The 22,712-nt window shown below is 37.5% G+C and overlaps 1 protein-coding gene across 1 annotated transcript; it reads right to left on the reverse strand.

Annotated features, from left to right (window-relative positions):
• Positions 1-804: 804 nt before the first annotated feature.
• LOC145765565 (plastin-3-like) lies at positions 805-22,308 on the reverse strand. The gene is made up of 15 exons (XM_082577400.1): positions 22,169-22,308; positions 20,859-21,010; positions 20,185-20,352; positions 19,903-19,994; positions 19,165-19,246; positions 18,460-18,625; positions 18,128-18,203; positions 17,570-17,759; positions 15,161-15,344; positions 14,470-14,548; positions 13,841-13,941; positions 13,122-13,269; positions 11,810-11,936; positions 11,280-11,401; positions 805-3,968 (listed from the first exon to the last, which is right to left on the reverse strand). Exons 1-15 carry the CDS (start codon positions 22,260-22,262, stop codon positions 3,824-3,826), a joined length of 1,926 nt encoding a protein of 641 aa, XP_082433526.1. The 5' UTR covers positions 22,263-22,308; the 3' UTR covers positions 805-3,823.
• Positions 22,309-22,712: the final 404 nt, after the last annotated feature.

The following is a 22,712-nucleotide window of genomic DNA, read 5'->3' on the forward strand; positions in this document are numbered from 1 at the left end:
ACCTGAAAGAAAGAGAAGAAGGAAAATATGTTTTCCTCTGTGTTTGTTCGACCCGGTTACTTTTTTCACTTAAGGGTTGCGGATAAAAAATTAAAAGTTTCGTGTGGCAACACCGACTTTGGGCAAACTTCTCTGCAGCCCGGAATTCTGGATAGCAAGCGCTCTGATTGGTTGAAAATTATCCTTGAAGCTCCACCTCTTGGTATTTTACAGCACTTTTTGAATCTGTTGGGGCTGCATGGAAAATAGCTCCACCTAACCGAATAACTTTACAGACTTTTTAAAGTTAGTTTTTAATTCACAGAGTAGCGATGAGCCATAAATGCAGGAGTGTTAGCTGTATTCAGCTGGGTATTCAACAGGTTATAGGATGCTAGAGCATCTCAAAATCGCTTGAACCTTGTATGCAACGGCTAGTCAAGACTAAGCTCAGTAGCCTACTAGTAAAATTTGTCTCCAAAGCAATACTGTACTTAATTTTTTTGATTAGGCTACAGCTTAGGAATACATCAAATTTTCAACAAAATTTGAATGCATTTTTTCAAAATTTGGAGTAAAAACGTGCTCAGAACGCACCAAATTTAATGTGATTTTTATGGGGGAAAACCCCCCGCGAAGTCGTTCGCCCTCCGGACTATTTATTGCAGCCCCACTGCTCACAAAAAGCACTGGCCCACTCATTTTCGCATGCTCCATTAGTCCAACTCTTTATAGGTTTCGCATCTTCCCTGTGTAATTCAAGTTTTCCAAAAGACGCAGGTATCAACTATAGCTTACATTGTGCAATTAGGCCTACCATGAAAATGGAGGACTAAAATTTGTTGTAAAACAAAATACTGCGCTTATGAATTCTTGGAAATTCGACATGTAGATACGAAATTGAAAGCTACAAACTCTATAATAGCACTTGAAAATTACCACGATATTAAATGCAGCAAGACAGCTAAAAATAGTGGTTCGAAAGCAAATGCTTCATAGATTGCAATGTGAAATAAGCCACATGCGATAAGATACTTTCAAATGGAAAATGATTTCAAATGCAGGCCTAGTCGAAAATCATGGTTGAAAGTAGTAAGTCTACAGTGATTTCACAATCTAAGAATTAGCACAATTATTGTTTCTAGTAGAACTATATTGCAAACTAATGGATTTATATTCTTGGGTGGCTTTTGCTACTGTAGCCTACAAAACTTTGTAAAGCCAAACAATAATTACAGAACCTTAGTAGCTTGGCCTGAGCAGCTTATGTTCCTTTAAATAGCAATATACGGTACAATCTTGATGAAAACAAAAATTCAAACGAAAAAAAATACGACCAAGCTTTTTACTCCAGTGGCGGCGCGTGCCATGGGCCTGCAGCCTCACCTGAAAGAAAGAGAAGAAGGAAAATATGTTTTCCTCTGTGTTTGTTCGACCCGGTTACTTTTTTCACTTAAGAGTTGCGGATCAAAAATAAAAAATTAAAAGTTTCGTGTGGCAACACCGACTTTGGGCAAACTTCTCTGCAGCCCGGAATTCTGGATTGCAAGCGCTCTGATTGGTTGAAAATTATCCTTGAAGCTCCACCTCTTTTGGTATTTTACAGCACTTTTTGAATCTGTTGGGGCTGCATGGAAAATAGCTCCACCTAACCGAATAACTTTACAGACTTTTTAAAGTTAGTTTTTAATTCACAGAGTAGCGATGAGCCATAAATGCAGGAGTGTTAGCTGTATTCAGCTGGTAAAAAGCACTGGCCCACTCATTTTCGCATGCTCCATTAGTCCAACTCTTTATAGGTTTCGCATCTTCCCTGTGTAATTCAAGTTTTCCAAAAGACGCAGGTATCAACTATAGCTTACATTGTGCAATTAGGCCTACCATGAAAATGGAGGACTAAAATTTGTTGTAAAACAAAATACTGCGCTTATGAATTCTTGGAAATTCGACATGTAGATACGAAATTGAAAGCTACAAACTCTATAATAGCACTTGAAAATTACCACGATATTAAATGCAGCAAGACAGCTAAAAATAGTGGTTCGAAAGCAAATGCTTCATAGATTGCAATGTGAAATAAGCCACATGCGATAAGATACTTTCAAATGGAAAATGATTTCAAATGCAGGCCTAGTCGAAAATCATGGTTGAAAGTAGTAAGTCTACAGTGATTTCACAATCTAAGAATTAGCACAATTATTGTTTCTAGTAGAACTATATTGCAAACTAATGGATTTATATTCTTGGGTGGCTTTTGCTACTGTAGCCTACAAAACTTTGTAAAGCCAAACAATAATTACAGAACCTTAGTAGCTTGGCCTGAGCAGCTTATGTTCCTATAGCAATATACGGTACAATCTTGATGAAAACAAAAATTCAAACGAAAAAAAATACGACCAAGCTTTTTAATTTTTAGCAACACAACAAACGATTTGTTTGAATATGAAACACTGTTGATGCTTTGATAAACAAGCCTTAATTTTAAAAACGCAAAAATTTGAAAAATAACATGCCTTTAGGTTATGGTCTATACTTTTCAAAACATTGCTTTCAAAAATGCTCTTGATAGTTCTAGAATAACATAGGCTACAGCTCAACACAAAGTGTTGAAAAACACAGCTAACTTTCGGGTGCGATGTCCTTATGTTCAACGCAAAACAATAGGCAGGTCTTGGTGGTAACACGACTTACTTTAAAGTTGTTAAATCTTGGTACAAGTAGGCTACACAGTACACAATAGGCTCACATTACAGCACTTAATGGAAGCCAGTGGAAAATAGCACACACAAATCAACGAGAAATCAATCTATTGTAAAATGTTGATGGATAAAAAAAACAGTTGCTCAAAGTAGGCTATAGGACGCAACGTCTCAAACAGCTTGTCGGCTACTGCAGCAGTAGATTTTAAGTACGAGAAGGCACTAAAGGCACATTGGTTACTTAAGCTGCCCTAAGTATTTTTAGACTATCTGAAGTTGATTGAAAGACCAAAAGGTTCGATACCAAGTTTGCTTTAATTTTTATCTATATTTGTGTTTCTCTAACCGCACATCAAAGTTGAAGATATCGCTCCTTTCTCGGAAAGAACACCACGTCGGCTATTGTTGCTGGGAAAAGTTTGCGGCTAGCTGTAGTAATGAAAAGCTGAGTTGCTGATGGTACTTTATCTGAGACTCAGCAACAGTCAAGAGCTGGTTGTTGCAGCAGGGTGGAACGAAAAACAGAAGTTATTTAAAAAAACAAAAAACATAGGCCTATGCTATAGTTTTGGAAACCAGACAAACAGCCCAAACTATTAAAAAACTGAATTTGAGAAAGTTTCTTCACTACTGTAGGCTTCTTTACTTGGCAATCACCCAACATTAAGCAATCGAAGCCAAGTATTCTCAAAAGGGAAATAACTCAAAAACTAGAGTAGGTTATGCTAATGTTTGCAGAAACGTAGCCAACGTAGTTTCAAGTATAAAATAGAGCAGCCTAATGGTTATGCTACTGGGCTATCTGTTTTTTACTACAAGTATCATTTTTAATTTCAATTTCTACGTGTAGCGAGATGCCATGCAAAAAGAGAAGACAAGCTTCAAATCTTTGTAGTTTTGGGCCATTTGTCAAGTTTTAAGAAAGGTATTCTTTTCAAAATGAGCAAAAAGTGCTTATCAACACCGTTAATGTTGTAGTCTTTTTTAGGCATTTGCATGCCTAAAAAAGTCAAAAATTTGTTCTGAAAACACTCTAAACATGCAAAAAACAAACCAAATATTGATCAGAGACATCATTAGGGTGATTTTTGTTTCATTTTTAGTAGCAACGGGAGATAACAGCTGAGCTGGACTAACAAAGAGCTTCATCCTCTGTTCTCAGCATTGTCCATGGATGTCGCCATCAAACAAGCGAATACTGTCATCACCATCTTGGGGTTTACCTCAACCAGATCATCAGGAAGAGCATAGATCTTTGAACCAATTTTTCGAGCCATAGAGATAGCGTATCTGAAAATTGTGTAAGACAAATAGTCCAGTCGTTGAAGGGTTTTACCTTGACTTAATTGGTGTAAAGCTGAAATTTTGCACATTGGTTCTGTTCATTGTGTACAATGACCAAAAAAAAATCCCCGTGAAAAATTTTTGGTGAAAAAAAGTTATCCGCTATTTTCGAAATTCCGCCATTTTTTTCAAAATGGCGGATGTACAAATACTGAAATATGCAATTTTTATGAAATTATTGTTAGTGTTGGTGCTCATTTAAAAGTAAATTTCATACTGCAATTATTTCACATTGACAAAGTTTTGGTCCACCGTGATTGCCGGAGGAAGTTTACGGATACACGGAAAAGGGTTCAGGGAAAATGCCTGCAAAGAAATTATGATCTGTGACAAGGAAATTCAAGCTTCTGAAGCCTCCAGTATACTGCGTCAAAAGGGTGCTGATGGGATTAATGCTGTCAGTACTAATAGAGGGGACAACACTGTTGCGACAGCTGGTCGATAAGTAGGCCTACACATAGACTGTCGTAGGCCTAAACGTTACACCAACCCAATCGATATACAGCTTAAGAAGCACAGAGAGGAAAGTGGATCCTGCGTCACGAGGAAACGAAGTGTTCGAATTCTTGATGGCAATTTCGGCAGTAAGACTCATTGTTTGTTTTGTGGGACTCGAGTTCTCACGGACAGACCTGGCTTTAGTTTTGTTAAAACAGATGTTTTTGCAAGGACTATATTAGAGTGTTGTGAGAGACGTTCTGACGATTGGTCATTCGCCACGAAAGGTCGTATTGAATATTACGGTAGCGATTTGCATGCTGCACCGTTTATACCATCATTCTTGTAGTGTTAATTTTATATATGGATTTAACGTAACCTTGTAATGCGGCAGAGTATTGAGGCAAAACGTCGAAAATCTGGGCGACCGAAGGATGAGGAACAGGACCAGGCGTCTCTAAAGATGTATTCACATCTTGAACAGAATGATGAAGAACAGTTAACGATATCAGACCTCAGATCTAAAATGAAGGAGTTTTTAGCAAATGATGATTGCCTTCCTTATGAATCAAAATATCTGAAGACCCAATCGATGAATCTATTTATATAACTGAAGGTCAGGGCCTTCATGACATTGTCACTATGAGAGAGAAGACATCCGAATTTCTCCGATCTCATTACCTAAAAACAAGGCATGAGGATCTTCTTCTTCTTGCTTATGAGGCAGCAATTCAGGCAACATATTCCAATTGTTGTAACCAGAGTAATGTCGTCATATCAGGGTCTATGAGATCCACATGTTCTGCAGATCGAAACACTGGACAGTGATTAATGATGTGCTGTGCTGTTTAACAGTCACCACAAACACAGGCTGGTGCAGTAGCGTAGCCAGGAATTTTGAAAGGGGGGGTTTTGACCACCCAGCGGCGGGGGGTCTGGGGGGCCTCCCCCAGAAAATTTTGAAAAATTACTTTGAATTTGGTGCATTCTGAGAGCATTTTCAACAAAAATGTGGGTACGAATATTCCTGTAAAATGGTGCTGTCCGGTAGCATAGCAAAAGGATAAGATCAAGTTTTCTTCGGCATTTTTCGGAAATAAAGCTTAGTCTCTGTGTTTTCTTGTTGCTAATTCCTGGCTGAGATGTTTGGTATTGGCAAAACTCGCTCTTTTAATGCAATTTTGTTTAAAATTAGGCAATTTTTTTTTAGACTGAAAGCATTATTCTCAATATCGTGACGTCATACGTGTGCCAAAGGGGGGTTGTAACCCCCAAAACCCCCCCCTTGGCTACGCCACTGGGCTGGTGAGTCACACTATCCCCAGGTAAACATATTGTGCTTGAAGCGACCAACACCAGTACGGAGGCGATTCAGAGTCACCCATTCTTTTCTTGGCAGGTCTGAGCCAGGTGGTACCGTAGTGTCTGGTGTGACTTGGAACTGGTTGGGCCGTGAGATGGTTTCCCAGCGGTCTCTTCATGACTTCATCAGGTCAAAGTAACCTTCATGAAGCGCCACAATGTGCATGAGGATGATGAAGAGTCACAAAAGAGAGAAATAGTTATAACTGCGGCAAGGCTCATCAAAAATGATGTTCCATCTGTTAATGATCACTGTCCAAGCACAGACGCACTCAATAATAATAGTAGGCCTAATCGTGTTTTATGTGCGCCCATTGCAATACATAACATACAGTAACACTGCGATCGCAGATGCGATACAACAGACGACAGGAAGCAGCGAAGTGACATATTGTCTTCGAGTCAGCTGCTCTCCTTATTTTGGCTTGCCATTAAGTGTTTTTGCCGAGACACAGTCGCGTGCTCTGGAGCGGTTTCGAACCCACGTCCTTTCGAACGTCGTGCAGACGTTCTCACCACTCGGCTACGCAACCGACACTCAATCTCGGTCCTGCTCTAATGTAGGGGAGATGTGTCACCAACAGGTCATTTTTCACATATTTGTTATTTTCTCTCCATACAAAGGTCATGCATCCTCCTTTTTTGGCATAACAGTAGGTTACATACCCTGGTATATTCAGCCAAAAAAGTTTTTTAATTTTCCAACTACTAACTGCCGAAAAATAACTTTTAAATGATAATAAAAAGTGCCCCGTTGGTCAAACCCCTATACGACCAACGGGCCACTGCTATTCGACCAACGGGTCACTTCTACTTGGCAAAAAGCTGATGCACTGGTGCTTATTTTGGACTATTTAATACACGAACAACATACAAACAACACAACAACATAAGCAACAAGCACTAGAAACATGCTTTTATTATGAAATTTCATTTCATATTTTCATATTCAATTCAATTTGATAATATGAGATTCAAGGGTTTTTGGTGTTTATTTTACTCTTTTTAAATCTTATATTTTTCTAAAGTTGCAGAAAACTGTAAGATAGGCTATGAGACAGGTGTTTTGCAGATGCCACGGGTGTTGGTGCAGTAGTTTTCTCACTATCCATTGATTCATTCTTTAACATAACGAGCCAACGTTGTTCGTGATATATCATATTTTTTCACCGAGTTTCGAACAGAAATATTTTGTTTCAAAACATCTTCGACAGCTTTGTTGAGATTTTCAGAAGTAAACAACCCTGTTTTATTGCTAGTTGTTTTAATTTCTGACATGTTTAGTCTGACTACATAAAGAAAGACGTTGTTGAACAATTAGCTAGTGACCCACTGGTCAAACAGGTGGGTGGTCCGTTGGTCAGATACATGATAGTTCTTGGATTTTATGACCTAGTTTAATGATGGATAAAATTTAAACATTTAACTCATTGCAATTTCATTAATCAATGAATAAGCAATCAGCAAACAGAAAATAGTCTTGAAAAAATAAACCGATGGGTGAAAAAAATTGCAGAAAAAAAATGTTCAAAATTTACTTTCTACCTTGTAAAACATACTTTCCTTCATAACAATATGAAAAAAAATCACAGGTCCCCGCAAGGAAGATTTCCAAACCCAAAAAGGTTAATCTTGATACCACAATAACATTTTTCGTGCTTCCAACTTTTATTTTAAGAAATAGAAGGGTGGTCCGTTGGTCGTACCCTGTCCGTTGGTGGAACATCTCCCCTACTTGCCTGAAACTTTGCGAACACTGTTGGGTTCTTTATTTGTAAGAAAAGACACAAAGCAAAAGGTTGCAAGCATTGGCCAAGTTGTCGTTCTCACCACTCGACCGACCAGATCGTCAGACCACGAGCGGTGATTGCACCATTGCAAATTGGTCTTGCTGTTCAAGGACATCATTTGTACAGGTCGAGATTTCTTGTTGATACTTTACAGTTTACACAATACGGGATATTGTTCTTCTTACGCAGAAGTCCTGAGGTTTGAAAAGAACGCAGCTGATTGTGTACAATGTGTAGCGTCAGAATCCATTGTTCTAGAGAACATAGACCTACTCGAAAGTACAATGTTATTTGCAGCTGACAATGATCATAATATTATCACCCTGGATGGGAAGGGGACTTTCCACGAGATGAGAATGATTGCTGCCTTGACACCGGCTCAGAAAGCGAACCGTATGATTCTAAGGCACAACATATCACAACTCAACATCACAGAGAAGACTAGGATTGAAATCATGCAACTCCGCTTTGCCAATGAAGCGCAGAAGACATCACTGGCTGGTTATGTACCTTTTTCTCAAGATCAAACCCTGAGGAATATTGTGAATGGTGTTGTGGCCGAGGATAACGTTAATGTACATGAACAAAAAAAATGACCGACCTATTCGATCAGTAAAACACTTCGGGGTAGCCTAAAGGCTGCGAAGTGATCAATGCCCGCAGGAAATGCTGATGTTCCGATTGTGAAGGCTACTGTTCTTAGTGCAGTGTCACACTCGACAACGTTGATTGGAGAAGACACAGATCTGTTGGTCCTGCTTCTTCATTATGCGCAACAAGTGAACAGAGATCTATATTTCCGTTCCGACAAGGAAAATGCTGACAAAGTGTATCATATAAACGAACTGAAAATGGTGATGGGTGAAGAATTATGTTCCCAGTGACTTTTTCTACATGCCTACTCCTACACTGGATGTGACACAACATCAAGAATCTTTGGTGTGGGTAAGAAAATCTGTCTTTCACAAGCTGGTAAAGGTGATGCTATTATGAAAGACTGTGCCAATTACCTCCTTCTTCCAAAGCAGACAGCAGCATCCATTGTGAACAAAGATTGTCAAGCGATGGCTGTGATTTTTGGGGGCACGCGGACAGATTCCCACTCGTCATTGCACTACAGAGTAGGCCACTAAGAAAAAAAGTAGTCTCCTCCCAATCATTTGTGACACCAGAACGCCTACCACCTACTGAGTCATCAACAAAATTTCACTGTCTAAGGGTTTACTACCAAATAATGGTCTGGCTAGGACTGGAGAGTGACATGGAAACTTGCGGGTGGGGTTGGAAACTGGAAGGCAGTCAGTTTGTGACAACAGAGTCGGACATGAATGCGGACCCAGATTCCCTCTTATAGATTATCCACTGCAACTGCACAACTGCCTATAGCACTGCCAGGTGTAGGCAGAACAATCTACCCTGTACCTCAGCATGTGGACAGTGCAACTTGATGCCTGTGACAATACGTACAATCAGTCATTACTGGATGAAGATGATGACAAGGACTTATTAAACAACTGAATGTAAATAACTTAATAAGTGGTCTGCGATTCTTGTACTGTCAGTCTTTCACTATTGGTTTTGTTTCATATAAGTCTTTCCATTAAACTAATTAGTTAATTTCATTTTGAATTGTTTTAATGAATTCCTTACCACCTTAAACCTACGGATAGACGCCAGAATTAGAGCTCTAGCATGAATATTAAGTGAATTATTGTCATTATACTGTTTTGGCGGCCATATTGAAAATGACAACGTTCCGGTGCTCTGATTCTCCTAGATTTGTAATATATTATTCTTGATGATAAATACTAGAAAAAACCGTTGGAAAACCCTTTGTAGGAGTTTTTTGGGGTCAAACCATATATTGACCTGATTATAAGTGAACAAATTTATCGTTTTTGAAACTATTATACATTAGCGTAGGCTATTATATAATATTTTGTTAGTATCACTTCGTTTAAAGTCAAATATAGTTGTTATTGCGTACCTACTTGCTAATTAATTGTGACAATGATAATATCATATTTTAAAGAAGCCGTAGTATGACGATACTTCGGAAAAATATTCAAATTTTGTTTATCCGCCAATTTAAGAAAAAAATGGCGGATTTTCAAAAAAGGCGGATAACATTTTTTCACCAAAAGATTTTCACGGGGATTTTTTTTTGGTCAATGTGCATAATCAACAGAAACAATGTGCAAAGTTTCAGCTTTACACCAATTAAGTCAAGGTTCGGCCCTTTCTTTCGCTTCAACGACTGGACTAAAAGGTGTATTTGCACTTTGCAATCAATCTTTTCGAAAAAATAAGATTAAATGTTTCCAAATATAAGCCACAGGCCTAAGCACGATTTTTTTAACACTTTTTGCATGAAAATTTGTGCCTAATGACTATAGTTGTCTTAATTACTTCTGTACCGTACCAAAAATTTCCAGTAGCCTATGCTTTGACTTAATAGTTAGGCTAGTAATTCAGGTTTTTATATAAAAGTAGGCTACATGATTCATCATAGATCAGTTATGTGTTGCTTTCAGGGCCGTTGACAGGATTTCTTGGGCCCGCAACCAATTTATTTTTGGACTCCCTTCATCGACAATGTTATAAATATAAAGGTTGTGTACAAACTTTTATTGATTTAAACATGGTCATTTAACTCGTGCACGGACATTTTGCCGAAAGGACATTTTGCCGAATGACATTTTGCCGATGGACAAATTGCCCAAAGGACTAAGGTTGTAAACAATAGACTAAAACACACTGTGGAGAATATCGATACATATAACACAAAAAGGAGTTTCGGCAAAATGTCCATTCAGCAAAATGTCTTTCGGCAAAATGTCCTTTCGGCAAAATGTCCGGGTACCAGTTAACTTGCTTGAATCTTGCGCAATCTTAAAATTTCTTGAACCACAAACCTTACTATCTCTATGTAGCGGTTGCTTTTTTGAATTTTTATTTGTCACATGGCGCTATAGAGTATTACTTCCCGATTCCATTGATGTTTCACTGGTCATTCTAGGCTTACCAGAAGAGAATTTACAGCACTGCAGACAGTCAGAAAGTTTTCAATTTGTTTTGGGAAAGGTGTTTGGGCCTAGGTCAAACATTTGCTGATGGCTGCAATCTGAAAAGCGGTTTTGGTCTAATTTTTAGTGCAGAAATAGGGATAGCAATCTTCTTACCTGTGCCATTTCAGTTTTTGAGTTTGAACAGTTTATTAGTCTGTTACTTTGAAATTCGTGTTTCGGGTAATATTCGTGGTTAGGAAAATCACTACACTAGACTAAATTCTTATTTTACTATTTGGTGGCTGAAGTGACTATTTTACCACCAGAAAGCTGATGTGGGCCCGGTACTTTACAATCTGACGGCTGAAATGGCTGTTTTAACCTCTGATGGCAATTCCTTTAGATCTGATTATATTAAGATCTTGATAATGTTTAAAGTTGCGGGAAATTTTTTAAATCCGGGCCCCTTAAATATTCCGGGCCCGGGTCCAAAAGTACCACCTAGACCCCCTTGTCAACGCCCCTGGTTGCTCTCAGTGTTTTGCAATAGCATAGGTACAGAGTACAGTCTCAGCGTAGCGTTATGTAGCCGCACTTATGTAGCCTATACCTAAATGAAACTTTGCAAAATTAGCCTAAAATGGTGAGTTAAAACTTACTTTGCATTACTCATCTTTTCTTCATCGGATTCACCTGGACTGAGAATATCGTAGTTGATGGATCCAGGTTTCACACAATCTATCAGATCCACTACGACATGAGACGTACTGATACAAGAGTCCTGAAATAAAAAAGAGCTATCATGTTTGACAAAGCATAAGCTAACAACTTTTCAAAATGAGGGTAATCAGGCCGAAACAGCTTTATTCTTTTTACCCTCTACTTCGGATACGCAAAATGGGTTAATTTAAAGAGCGTATCTCTGCTCAAATGCTTTATCGTCTGCCCCTTTGACAGGTAACGTGGTGGAAGAGCAAGATTAGGTTAACATTGTTGCTTTTTGACTTAATCAGCCAGAGACTGCTTCAGTCGAATTTGTAAAAAGACATCACTAGGCCTACCAGTCACTGCTCTGTGTGCGTTAATTTCGCGTACCCATGGGCTACACAGAAGTGACGATAAATCTGTAGGCCTAATCCGTAGACCTATTCAGCCATAACTACAAGTCATGCCTACAGAATCGGCCTACTTTGAATGAGTTGATGTGTGTGGACTTTTTTCCATCAGCCAGCTTCTTATTTGTCCAGGCAATGATATCCTTGTCCTTGGTGGTTGTGCCATCCGCGCTAATGTCTTGGAGAATTTTCAGCGTGTAGCTAAATAAATCAAACTTGAGTTAACTGCATAAGCAAACAATAAATTTATTTGATGTTTAAGTATTTTTGCAGAGCCTCAGATTTATAGAAAACTATTATTGGTAGCGTAGGCCTACATGAAAAATGATCGTGACCTACCCTATACGAAAAATAGACAATATTAGCCTAGTCTACTCTCTGCAGAAGGAAATTTGTGATTGAATAAAAATATCATTACTACAGCGAAATCTATTCTTCTGCAATGAATACATTAAGAGATTGGATTGTTGTGTCAATGCCAGCAGCCTAAATCAAACTACTACGAGGAACTACGAGAAAAACCGCAAATCAGCAAAAATACAGTAGGCTACGTTTTGAACATTGTTGTAACCTTTATTGACATGTATTTGATGCAACACTGAAATCTTTTGTTTTTAAAAGAAGGATTTATCACCATCTTTCTATACTTTCGTAAAAATATATAAAAATTGTGGTGTTGCTGTATATTTCGCTAAGTAGGCTACACAATAATCAGGGAGACAATAATTTGTAACAAACAGAACTGAATTTTAAATAGCAAAGAGTCAGCACAATCGGCAACTTTCAAGCGGCCTTCTTATATCTTTCAGACTGGTTTTAGTTAGTGATTCAATTCTCCCGATGAGTTTGTAAGCAGACTTTTTTAGTTCTCTTTACATTTGCAGTTGACACAATAGAACACAACACACACCGCAAAGTGAAATATCAAATTTAAATTTGTGGCTTTGAGATTTCAAATCTTTTTGAGGCGTGTGTGACGTCACGACAATTAAATCAACAATAATAATAAGTAATTTATTTTACACCAGTTAATCGTATAATATAGTAACGTCAAAGAAACGTATCCGTGACTGGCGATTTTCAGCCAGTTTTCCTATTTCATATTTGTGTTGAAATTAAACTCTACGCAAAAGTGTGGAGTAGTCTTTATGTAGTTTTCCGTTGATGAATGTGGATAAAAACAGAGTTTCATGATAATACAAATCTATTGAACATACAGTATTCGCATTCTATGTTTCAACCAAACGAGTTAACGAATATAATTAATAGAACTAATAAATAATAACAATATTGTTGTTATTGATCCAGCTATCGTGACGCACAAACGCTTTTCAACACTCTTGTGGCTACGTTAAATGCACCACATAATTGCACATAATAACTTACTATCTCATAAGCTGCCACACCAGAGCAAGAGTGAGAGTGACGTCTCCTTGGTTAATATTCGAGCCGTCAATGCCAATAAGACTAAAGTTCAACTTCTTTCCCAAATCGATGGTGTAGTTGCAATTCTCTAGCTTCTTCATGTTTCCCCCTTGTGAAATAAGTAAACTATGATGAATCATACTCTGAACCTTTGCCGTCTAATTTTAACTAATCAGTAAAAGGGAAAAAAAAGTGTTTTCTTACAGAAGTTACTCCAAAGCAGAAAAAATTAAAGATTAGTTTGCCCAACAGTGCAAATTAATCTTGACTATGCAGTATGCAGCCCTTGATTCCGTTCATGGTTACTGTAGATTACACGGCTCTAGAGAGAAATGCACACGACCCTTCTTGGGGCTATGGCCTGCTCAACCGAACTAAATCAAACGTACGCAGATAAAACGCAACACATGAAGAGAATGATAGGCAAGTAGCCCAAGTCTACCAAAACCTTTATACTATCTATCCCCTTACATCCATTCTATTACAAATAAATATTGCATTATAACACTTAACCGAGCAGATTTTTACCTAACTTCAGGCAAAGGAAATTCAAAAACGATCGTATTTATACCATTCAATAATTACTTTCAAACACACAGTTGTCCCTTTTTCAGGCAGCTTATAACTTAACTGTAATTAATAACGCATAAAACCAAAATGTAGGAGACAACTGTACGCACCCATCATAGTATACGGAGGCTTATTGACTTTCTTTTGATTTATAATCTCCTTGTCAAGGTGGCCATACAACTGCAGCAGCACCAGACCATCCTTCAAGTCACTGTGATAAGATGTAATAATACAGCTGTATGCTAATGCCGACAGAGCAATAAAATTGCATCAAAAATAGGATGCATGAAATATGCTTTTTATAAACTTTTTTACATTGTTTTAATCGATTCTATTTGACTAAGCTGAAGATGTTGTTATTACGGATGGCGAAATCAATTCTTTAATGTATTATGCTAAGAGATCATATTGTTGTGCAAATGTCAGCATTCGATAAATGTTAATTAGGAGTAGCCCAGGGGAGTAGCCCACTACGTTTTCTATTTGATAGATTAGATAGTTTGCCTTGTTGTTTTGCAATTATATAAGATCAAATGGTGGATTTCTTCTTGCTCCGAAAAACCTAAATGAGGGTTTTGGTTTAACTATTATAATAAGTTCATAATATTTCATAACATCCGCAATTAATGTTTTGAACTGGTCATAAACTTCAGCTGATATTAATTTTTAAAACATTCATTAAAGTAGGGTTATTGTGATGTTTCAATAAATAAAACAAAAAGTAAAATAGGCTACTCACTTGGGGAAGTTATTAACGCGAGGAGCAACTCCTAAACTATTCATCCAATTGCGGAAAGTCTTCACTTCACGCGTTTCTTCTGCAAAGAGCAAAGAACTTTCACAACACCGTTTATATAAATCCAAGCCGTTCACCTTTCAGATAAGCTTGGTTTGAAAAAAGAAAACGCACTAAATCTATATTGGTTTACAAACCATTTCTCCTCAAAATGGCAAGCGACACAAGAATGCCGTATTTATGCGAGCATAAGACGCAGAATTTTGTATCAAATTTTTAGTTGAGACTTATACACGAATAATTTCAAAGGGCGACTTTGACATTTTGTGTCATTTTACCAGACCTTAGTTAGGGTTGCGACTTATACACGTGTGCGACTTAGGCGCAGCTTGTTTTTTTGTGATTTGCAAAACCGAAAGAGAATTATAGCGTTGGTATGAGTTTGTTTCAAGCTCAACTTTTGGTACTTTTGCATGCAACATTGATCGATCGACTTTATCATTGTGTTGTGGGCTGTGGCAGTTTACCATCAAACAGGTTGTTCAATCGTTTATGACGTTTCAGCAACATTCCTCACCAAAGTTTAAAATATTGAAGTAAGATCATTGGGAAACATTTTACGTATGGTAGGCTAAACTTTGAAGAATTATGAAATTGGTAAATGAAACAGAAACACAGCTTTTATGTAACTTGCCGATTTCTTCAAACTCCATATCAATCTTCTTTAAAGCAGGATGCGTGTTGAATAGATTGGCAACAAAGGCCATGTTGAGCTTGGAATTGCCTTTCACGATGTCCTTAGGAGTCACAAACTCCCTGCATCCGAGTCGATCAGCGGATTGAAGCATCTGTTCCGCTCGTATCAAGTTACTCGGAGCCTGGAAATAAAAAAAACGTAGCCTACTTTAAAATAGCGGCAACAGCCTGTTTGTTGAAACTTTACGATAAACGACAACTATGAATTGAAGTCAGAAAAGCAGGCGAAGCGCAATAGCGGACACATCTCCAAAAAAATGTTTAATGCAGGCCTCGAAATTCACGGCGGACACCGCGGACATGTCCGCCGTCACAGCATGTGATGTCCGCGGGAAGTACCATCTAGATCGGTCATATTTGTCCGCCGAGAAATAACACAGAAGCGATACAAATTGTCATTGCATAGCACGAACAATTGTTGCAAGAATATAATTTCGCGCGCATCTAGAAAATATGAATACTGTATCCCTTAGCTTCCATTCAAGCAGAAAAGCTTTCGATTTTTACGTTGCTTCAACTATTGATGACATTCTTCTTCTTGCTGACATTAAATCATTGTAACAAAGGTGAATTATTCGCTATGAATCGATGGGAGTACCGTACTTCTACACTAATCACGCGCAAGTTAGTTCAAGTCTTACGTCACAATGTCTGGCTTTGATCTCCGAGTAACATTGATAAAGCAAGGTTGGTTACAAAATTAGATTTATTCAGGTAGGCTATTAGAGCAAGATGCAGCAATATTTGTTAAGTTTTGGTATTACAGTAAGAAAGAAAAGGCCCAGGGAAAATTCGCTTTCGCTCACATGACACGCAAAAATAAACCTAAAGAAAAAAGCTAAGTGAAACTTTACACCGCAGAAAATAGTAGCGTTAGCGTAGAATTTTTCCGATTCGTGCCCAAAGCATTGTGATGCAAGAAGCCACACGACCTCGTTTGGTGAAAGTTAATCAGTTGTGCGGCCTATTAAAGGGCGGGGAAACCCAAATTAACTTTGCGAGTTTTTTGTTTCAGCGTGATGTCATTGTGTACAACATGCGATTTAGCAATAAAAAAATCCAAATTTTGTTGCCCTTGTCTCGCTAAGGCCGCTTTTGTTTGATACCCGTTTGCGAGGTCTCGTTGCGCATCAAGCTGTGATTCTGTTCGCTGTGACGTCACAAGGTACATATAGTTGTGGCCAAAAGTTTAAGACCAGACTTGATTTATGACGATTTTTGCATTACTTTAAAATACTGCATCAGATATAAGATGATGCATAAAGATGATGCAACTGAAACAATATATGATGCAGTATTTTTAAGTAATGCAAAAATCGTCATAAATCAAGTCTGGTCTTAAACTTTTGGCCACAACTATATGTACCTTGTGACGTCACAGCGAACAGAATCACAGCTTGATGCGCAACGAGACCTCGCAAACGGGTATCAAACAAAAGCGGCCTTAGTGAGACGAGGGCAACAAAATTTGGATTTTTTTATTGCTAAAACGCATGTTGTACACAATGACATCACGCTGAAACAAAAAACTCGCAAAAAGTTAATTTGGGTTTCCCCGCCCTTTAAGCAGCAACACGGCGCTTTGACTCTTCAAGCGCACGTCGTTGTGCTGATGATAGCCTTTCAAAGTGACTTCGCTAAAATTTTAGAAAGCCTTCCAAACCGTAGCTATAGTTCTCAAATGGCGAAGCATTATCAAGATAAAGTGATTAAGTATGGCGATCGACGCTAAAACTGGTGTGTCCGCCGTGAGACTTAATTTGTCCGCCGAGATAGCTGCTCAGATCGGACATGTTTGTCCGCCGTCAGAAAAAACGAATTTCGAGGCCTGTTAATGTTATCATTGTTAAGTCATTTATCTGTAGAATGACAATTATTTTTTTAAGAAACCCGGCAGCTGTAAAACTGCCTGTCTTGTGCACTGTGCAGTGCAGAGCATAATTGCATTGGAGACAAAGCCGTCTAGTGTCTAGCCTAAAAACTATTGATGAGATAATATATTCGCTTGAAAAATAGCAACGTGGTGAAAGACAAGGCTAATGTTTTTACATGAAAATAAACAAATCACCTCGTTTCTATTCTTTGAGTGGAACATGATCAGTTGATGTTGAATTCAATAATTAGATGTGCAAGTTGATAAGAATTCGCAAGAGTTAATCAAGTAAACAAGAGAAAATTAGGACTTCATGTGCAAGTGCAACCACAACTCATAATTTTAGACAAAGTAAAATACGGGATAAGATCATAATAGCCATGAGAAGATGATACGAACTTAAAGTGAGGCGAATGATGCAGCAAACAATTTTGGTATTGAACATTTCATTTCATAAAATATTACACAACGCACTGTGGTGTCGGAGCTGTTGATTGGAGGGATGAGTTCGTATTGTTTGGTTTCTTCGTCCACTGGTTGAATTTGTTCAAGGAGGCAGACGTAAGCGATTGAATCTTTGATATCTCCGCTGAAGTTGGTGATCTTTTTTCCTCCCGCAACACTTTGATAGGTTGGGGAGTTTGCCAAGTGATAGTTCATCCATCTACATAAAGCTTAAGTTGTCACACAAGTTTGAAAATTTTGGAATAAAAAAGAGTCGAAAATGAAAAAAAAAAACTGCAAGCCTACTCAATCACTCAGCGAACGTTTCGAAAACTAAACTGTTTTATCATGTACATCAAACCACTTACTTTATAAACGTTTGGTAAACCATGAGTTTAGTTATTGTAAGGCAAGCTCTGTATGTCTTATCTTTTCTGTTTGACCAATAGTTGTAATCATTTATATCTTCGACATATGACAAGCCCTATACCTACATATTTAACTTTAATAGGAAATGTTTCATCACAAAATGTTTTATACACCATTAAAAACGCCCTTGTTTAACTAAAGCAATATCTGTCTAAAAACCTTAATAAAAGCTCCTCTGGTGATAAATTCATGAGATGTTCCATGGTTTCACCGTCTTCTAGCAGCGCTGCCAAGTCTAAAATAAAAATCGATTTCGGAAACTTTCACCTCAAGAAAGAAGATATACAAATGAAACTACATTTTATTGCAAGACTAGAGCTAATTAAAGCCAGCAATACAATCTGTATGCATTTTTATACAAACATACAGCAATTATACAGACAGTAGCCTACTTCAACATGAAATCAAAAACAACAAAGAATTGTTTTTTTATTACACTAAGTATAAATATATTACAGGCCTACATCCATCAAGCTGTCAAAATAAATCACCTGAAGTTTTCATCAGGTCAATCTTGGCAAAGAGTCCAATTCTGATTACTTGCCAAATAAGGCCAAGAATCAAATGGGGCTTTCCCTCTGCGATGTCCTGAGCTCCGATGTTAACAATATTGCAACCGATGGCGGAGCCAGAATTCAAGGCCAAGTTTAAGTTTTCCTAAAATAAAATTATGCTAATGAGACAAAATAGGTATTTGTGACATCAACCAGTGCAGTCCCACCTGCGTAGAATCTAAGCTGCAGCTGACCAGAGTGTGTAAGCTATTTGAATGTTGTGGTCGTATATCACATAGCCTATCCGAGGATCGTATATCTGAGAATAAGGATTCCAACCATCAATCAATCACAACATCGTTAATTGTGTGACCTAGTCAAGTGAAGATACACTGTTGCACGTAATGATTTCCACTTCTCATTTGTGCCAACTGGAAAATGCTAATTGGTGTCCATAACCATGCACTTAAGAAACAATTAGTGATATTACTGTTGTGTTTTCATACGATGAAAATTGTGTTACAGAAATGTACGACTTTGTGTGGACAGACATTTTCGTATCGTGCTGTTTCTTCTGGTTGGATGTTGTTGAACTCAAGTGGTATAGTGTATGTCTAGTCTTTCTAATGAATCGGTCACTACTTTGATTATTAGCTTAAGAAGAATTACTTTAAACAGTTTGTTACCCCAAGCAAAAATCACCTGAATTCGGTAAATATTGAGGTTTTTCTTGTTGATGGTCCGTTCATCAATAGTGTCTGGCTGCGCATAATTGATCATTTTGCTGCAAAAATGCGAGACTTTAAAACGTATTGTTGTTATGTTGTCTTTGACAAAAAATCTATTATCAAAAACAAACTTTTCTGTCAATATTATTGCAACAAATATTCAGTCCACGATAAGTATACAAGAATTATTATTGCCATATAAAAGTAATTTTATCCCACCCGTTAACTCAGCGGTTACGCACTCGACTCAAGATCAAGCGGCGCTGGCTCGGCTCTCGAGGTGCGCGCTTGAGCAACGCATTTCTGGACTGTTCTCCATTCAGCGACACCTAGGGATTGGAATAACTTTCCGACAACAACACTTCAACACAATCGGAAACTCCCCTTTGTAAATCTCGGTGACCGGGCCTGTGTCAGTGGTTCAAAGCCTCTACAAGTATGCAAAACTGCCTGGATCAAGCTCTCAAAGAAGCTTTTTCAGTCAGAGGATGAAGATCAAATCAATCAATTGTTATGTTCCACGCTGCTTGAAGTTGTGCGAAAGATTATACGCTTCCGAAAGAATTTCTTCGTCCGAAAATATGCAGCCTCGAGTACTCTACTGATCAGTCAGCATGTAAATTTGTAATTGACAGGCTGCTAAACGAGATATTAACAACAAAAATCTTTTTGAAAACCAGATATAATAAGTTTGAATTTTTCAACAACTCACCACAAAACAATGCCATCTTCCATTGTTCTGAATAAATCATCAGGTGTTAAGTCTCTGACATGTTTCTTACAGTCTGGATCTTCAGATAAATGCTGGAAAAGGAAAATTGTTTGAAAACGGCTAATGCTTGGCTTTAAACTAAAAAGTTTATCACTTCTGCAGTATTTCTCAGGCGAATGCTTTGAAGACAAACCAAAATTTTTAAATGTGAAAACAAACTGAAAATCTTGTAGATGGATGGCTACGTCAAAATTCTCCCCTAATGCATCAATCTTAACTCACTTTCAAAACCCAATTGGTGAAAGCAACTGTTTCTTCTTCTGAGTACGAGTGCTGAGTGCCTTCTGCCGATTGTTGTGAAGATCCAACTCCGGTTACAATACCTCGTTGAGATTTCACAGCCTTTTTGAAAGTCTTGCTAGTTTCGTTTTCCGTATGCTTTATATAAATCTAGAAAGACAAACTTGTTGAACTGGTGTCATTAGAATACACTACATTTCTCCAATGCTCAAAAATTGAATTTTTCAAGCAAAGATCGTAGAATCAATACCCCAAATTGCAATCTGCAACAGAAGAATTTCAAATTGGACTTTGTCATAGGCTACATTTATTTTGAACATCAAAGATCATAGATTCTGTTTATATTTGTTGTGGTATCTTTGCCTGAGCTTGGTTTAAAAATAAAATAAACCATGAAGTGAATGGGAACAGAAAGACCACATTGTGCTCAATGAAAAGTAGATTGTTGTTATGACATCTTGCAAAAGCATAATAAAAACTGCGCATCTTCGATTAACGTTGACCTCAACAACTTTAACATCCTAATACTTGCTTCTATTTTTCGCAATCACCATACCAACCACCAAAACATAAGAAAAGCATCATAAACGTCATCAATGTGCTTTTGTAATGAAAACTAAATAGAATTTAAAACCTAATTTTGCTTCATGAGTCACCTGAGCGAACTCTGCAGGACTAAGCTTGTTATCTTTGTTCAAGTCCATTTCTTGCATCAGAATTCGAATCTTGTAATTTGGGACTGGGCGCCTGACTTCTCGGAACAGTTCACCGATTTCGTCAAATTCAACAAACCCATTTTGGTTAGTGTCTGAAAGAAATGAAAGTATGGCCACAGTTTGTTTTCGTTACACAATAAATCAGTTTTATTATAAAATAATGCTGTGGAAGTGTTTGAAACGAATTTTTGTTGAATAAAAAAGTGCTTTGCACTCAAAATTTCACTGACGAAACGAAATCGTTGGAACGTTGAAACAAACCAAATGAAATTTGGCACTACGAAACGTATTCGATTCAAAATAAAACAAGGTACCGGGTACTGATATTTTGCATTCGTCAAATACTCCCATTTACAGAACAACCTAACCTCTTGGTGTAATTTATTAAGAATCGATTTCGCTATAGTAATAGTATCCTTCAGTTTGAAATTGAAAGTAACGTAAATATATTGTTTAATATTTATAAATCGCACAGCCTTATTATTTATTTAAAGAAATAGAACTACTTTTGTTTTGACGTTTAGTTTTCACTGACTTTATTTTTATTAAAATTTTCTGATATGTTGACCTAACGATTTGTTTACCATGTTGGAAGTTTTTATGCACAGATTTTGTGAAAAGTAGGGTGGCCAGTTTATTTCTCTCGGCCGCTTTTCCTTAAGCAACAACGCCCATCCAATTTATTACACTCTGGGTACAGATGAGCGGTGTTTTTCAGGTGAACCACGATCGCATGATAGAAAAGCAAGCACCTCATCCGCTTCGGCTTCACCACACCACCAAATAAATAAAACCCGAACATTGAATAAAATTTGTTTAAAAAATAATCTTGATCAAACGAAGCAATATTGATATATGTCAGCGACGTTTGATGACCCAACGAAACCCAGAAAAGGTTTAAAAAATGTTGACTTCAATGAGCACTAATTGTAAATTATTAATTTTACTGCAAAGAACAAATTTTTTAAAAAATATGCTGCGATAAGCACAAACAGCTTGTTTCCAAAGGTCAGCAGGCCAGCAGCCCTTAAACATTTAACAAAACTTGTTTTCAAACAACTACAGTATATCATATAGGCTATATTAACTATGTTTTCGAAAAGCGATTTTAATTTTGAGAATAAGGTACAAATTACACATCTAAAACCAAAGGAAAGCGTTTTACTTACTATATTGTCACTAAATGAATGAAAACACAATTTTTTAGGCCTATCATAAATAAAAAAGACTTTGCATAGGTATTTACTCACCAACAGTGGCAAATGCTGTGGTTATCAAATCTTTTTCTTCGTTTGTTATTGTTAAATTCGTCAATTGAGAAGCAATGCTTACTTCGTAAGCCATTTTATACCAATGATAAAAGAGTTAACCAACAACTTTACAATCTAAAATAATATTCTAAAAACAAAAATGGAATTAGAAAGATATTTCGTCCATTGCGTGTAAAGTAGTGTTCTTTTGACAAATCTGAGACCACCAGTTTGCATACAACAATTTTTTGGATTCTTTAAACTCTTTCAAAAATTATTATTTTGTTAGTGTTCGTGATGCCTGAGAGTGTTACGTCATAAGCAGAAAATGTCAAGTCTGTTCATGTCTTGTTTGGAGAGTATGCTGTTTAAAACATTAAAACCTGCATACTTTTACTGTTCAAATGAGACAATTCAACGTCATTTTGCGTTAACTTTCTTGTAACATAGAGCTAATCTTCCTCTCACAGTGGCGTAGCCAAAGGGGGGGGGGGGGGGGGGGGTTGGGGGTTACAACCCCCCCCCTTTGGCACGCGTGTGACGT

The sequence above is a fragment of the Aplidium turbinatum genome, chromosome 2 (assembly GCF_918807975.1).
Source record: "Aplidium turbinatum chromosome 2, kaAplTurb1.1, whole genome shotgun sequence".
Lineage (NCBI taxonomy): Eukaryota > Metazoa > Chordata > Ascidiacea > Aplousobranchia > Polyclinidae > Aplidium > Aplidium turbinatum.

What these genes read in the sequence shown, in the direction of transcription:
- LOC145765565 (XM_082577400.1), bottom strand. Translation starts at nt 22,262, where the DNA reads ATGGCTTACGAAGTAAGCATTGCTTCTCAATTGACGAATTTAACAATA. An exon ending in TATGGAGTTTGAAGAAATCG is followed by an intron (nt 14,549 to 15,160) that starts GCAAGTTACATA and finishes TGCTCTTTGCAG; the next exon opens with AAGAAACGCGTGAAGTGAAG. An exon ending in CGCGTTAATAACTTCCCCAA is followed by an intron (nt 13,942 to 14,469) that starts GTGAGTAGCCTA and finishes ATCTTATCACAG; the next exon opens with TGACTTGAAGGATGGTCTGG.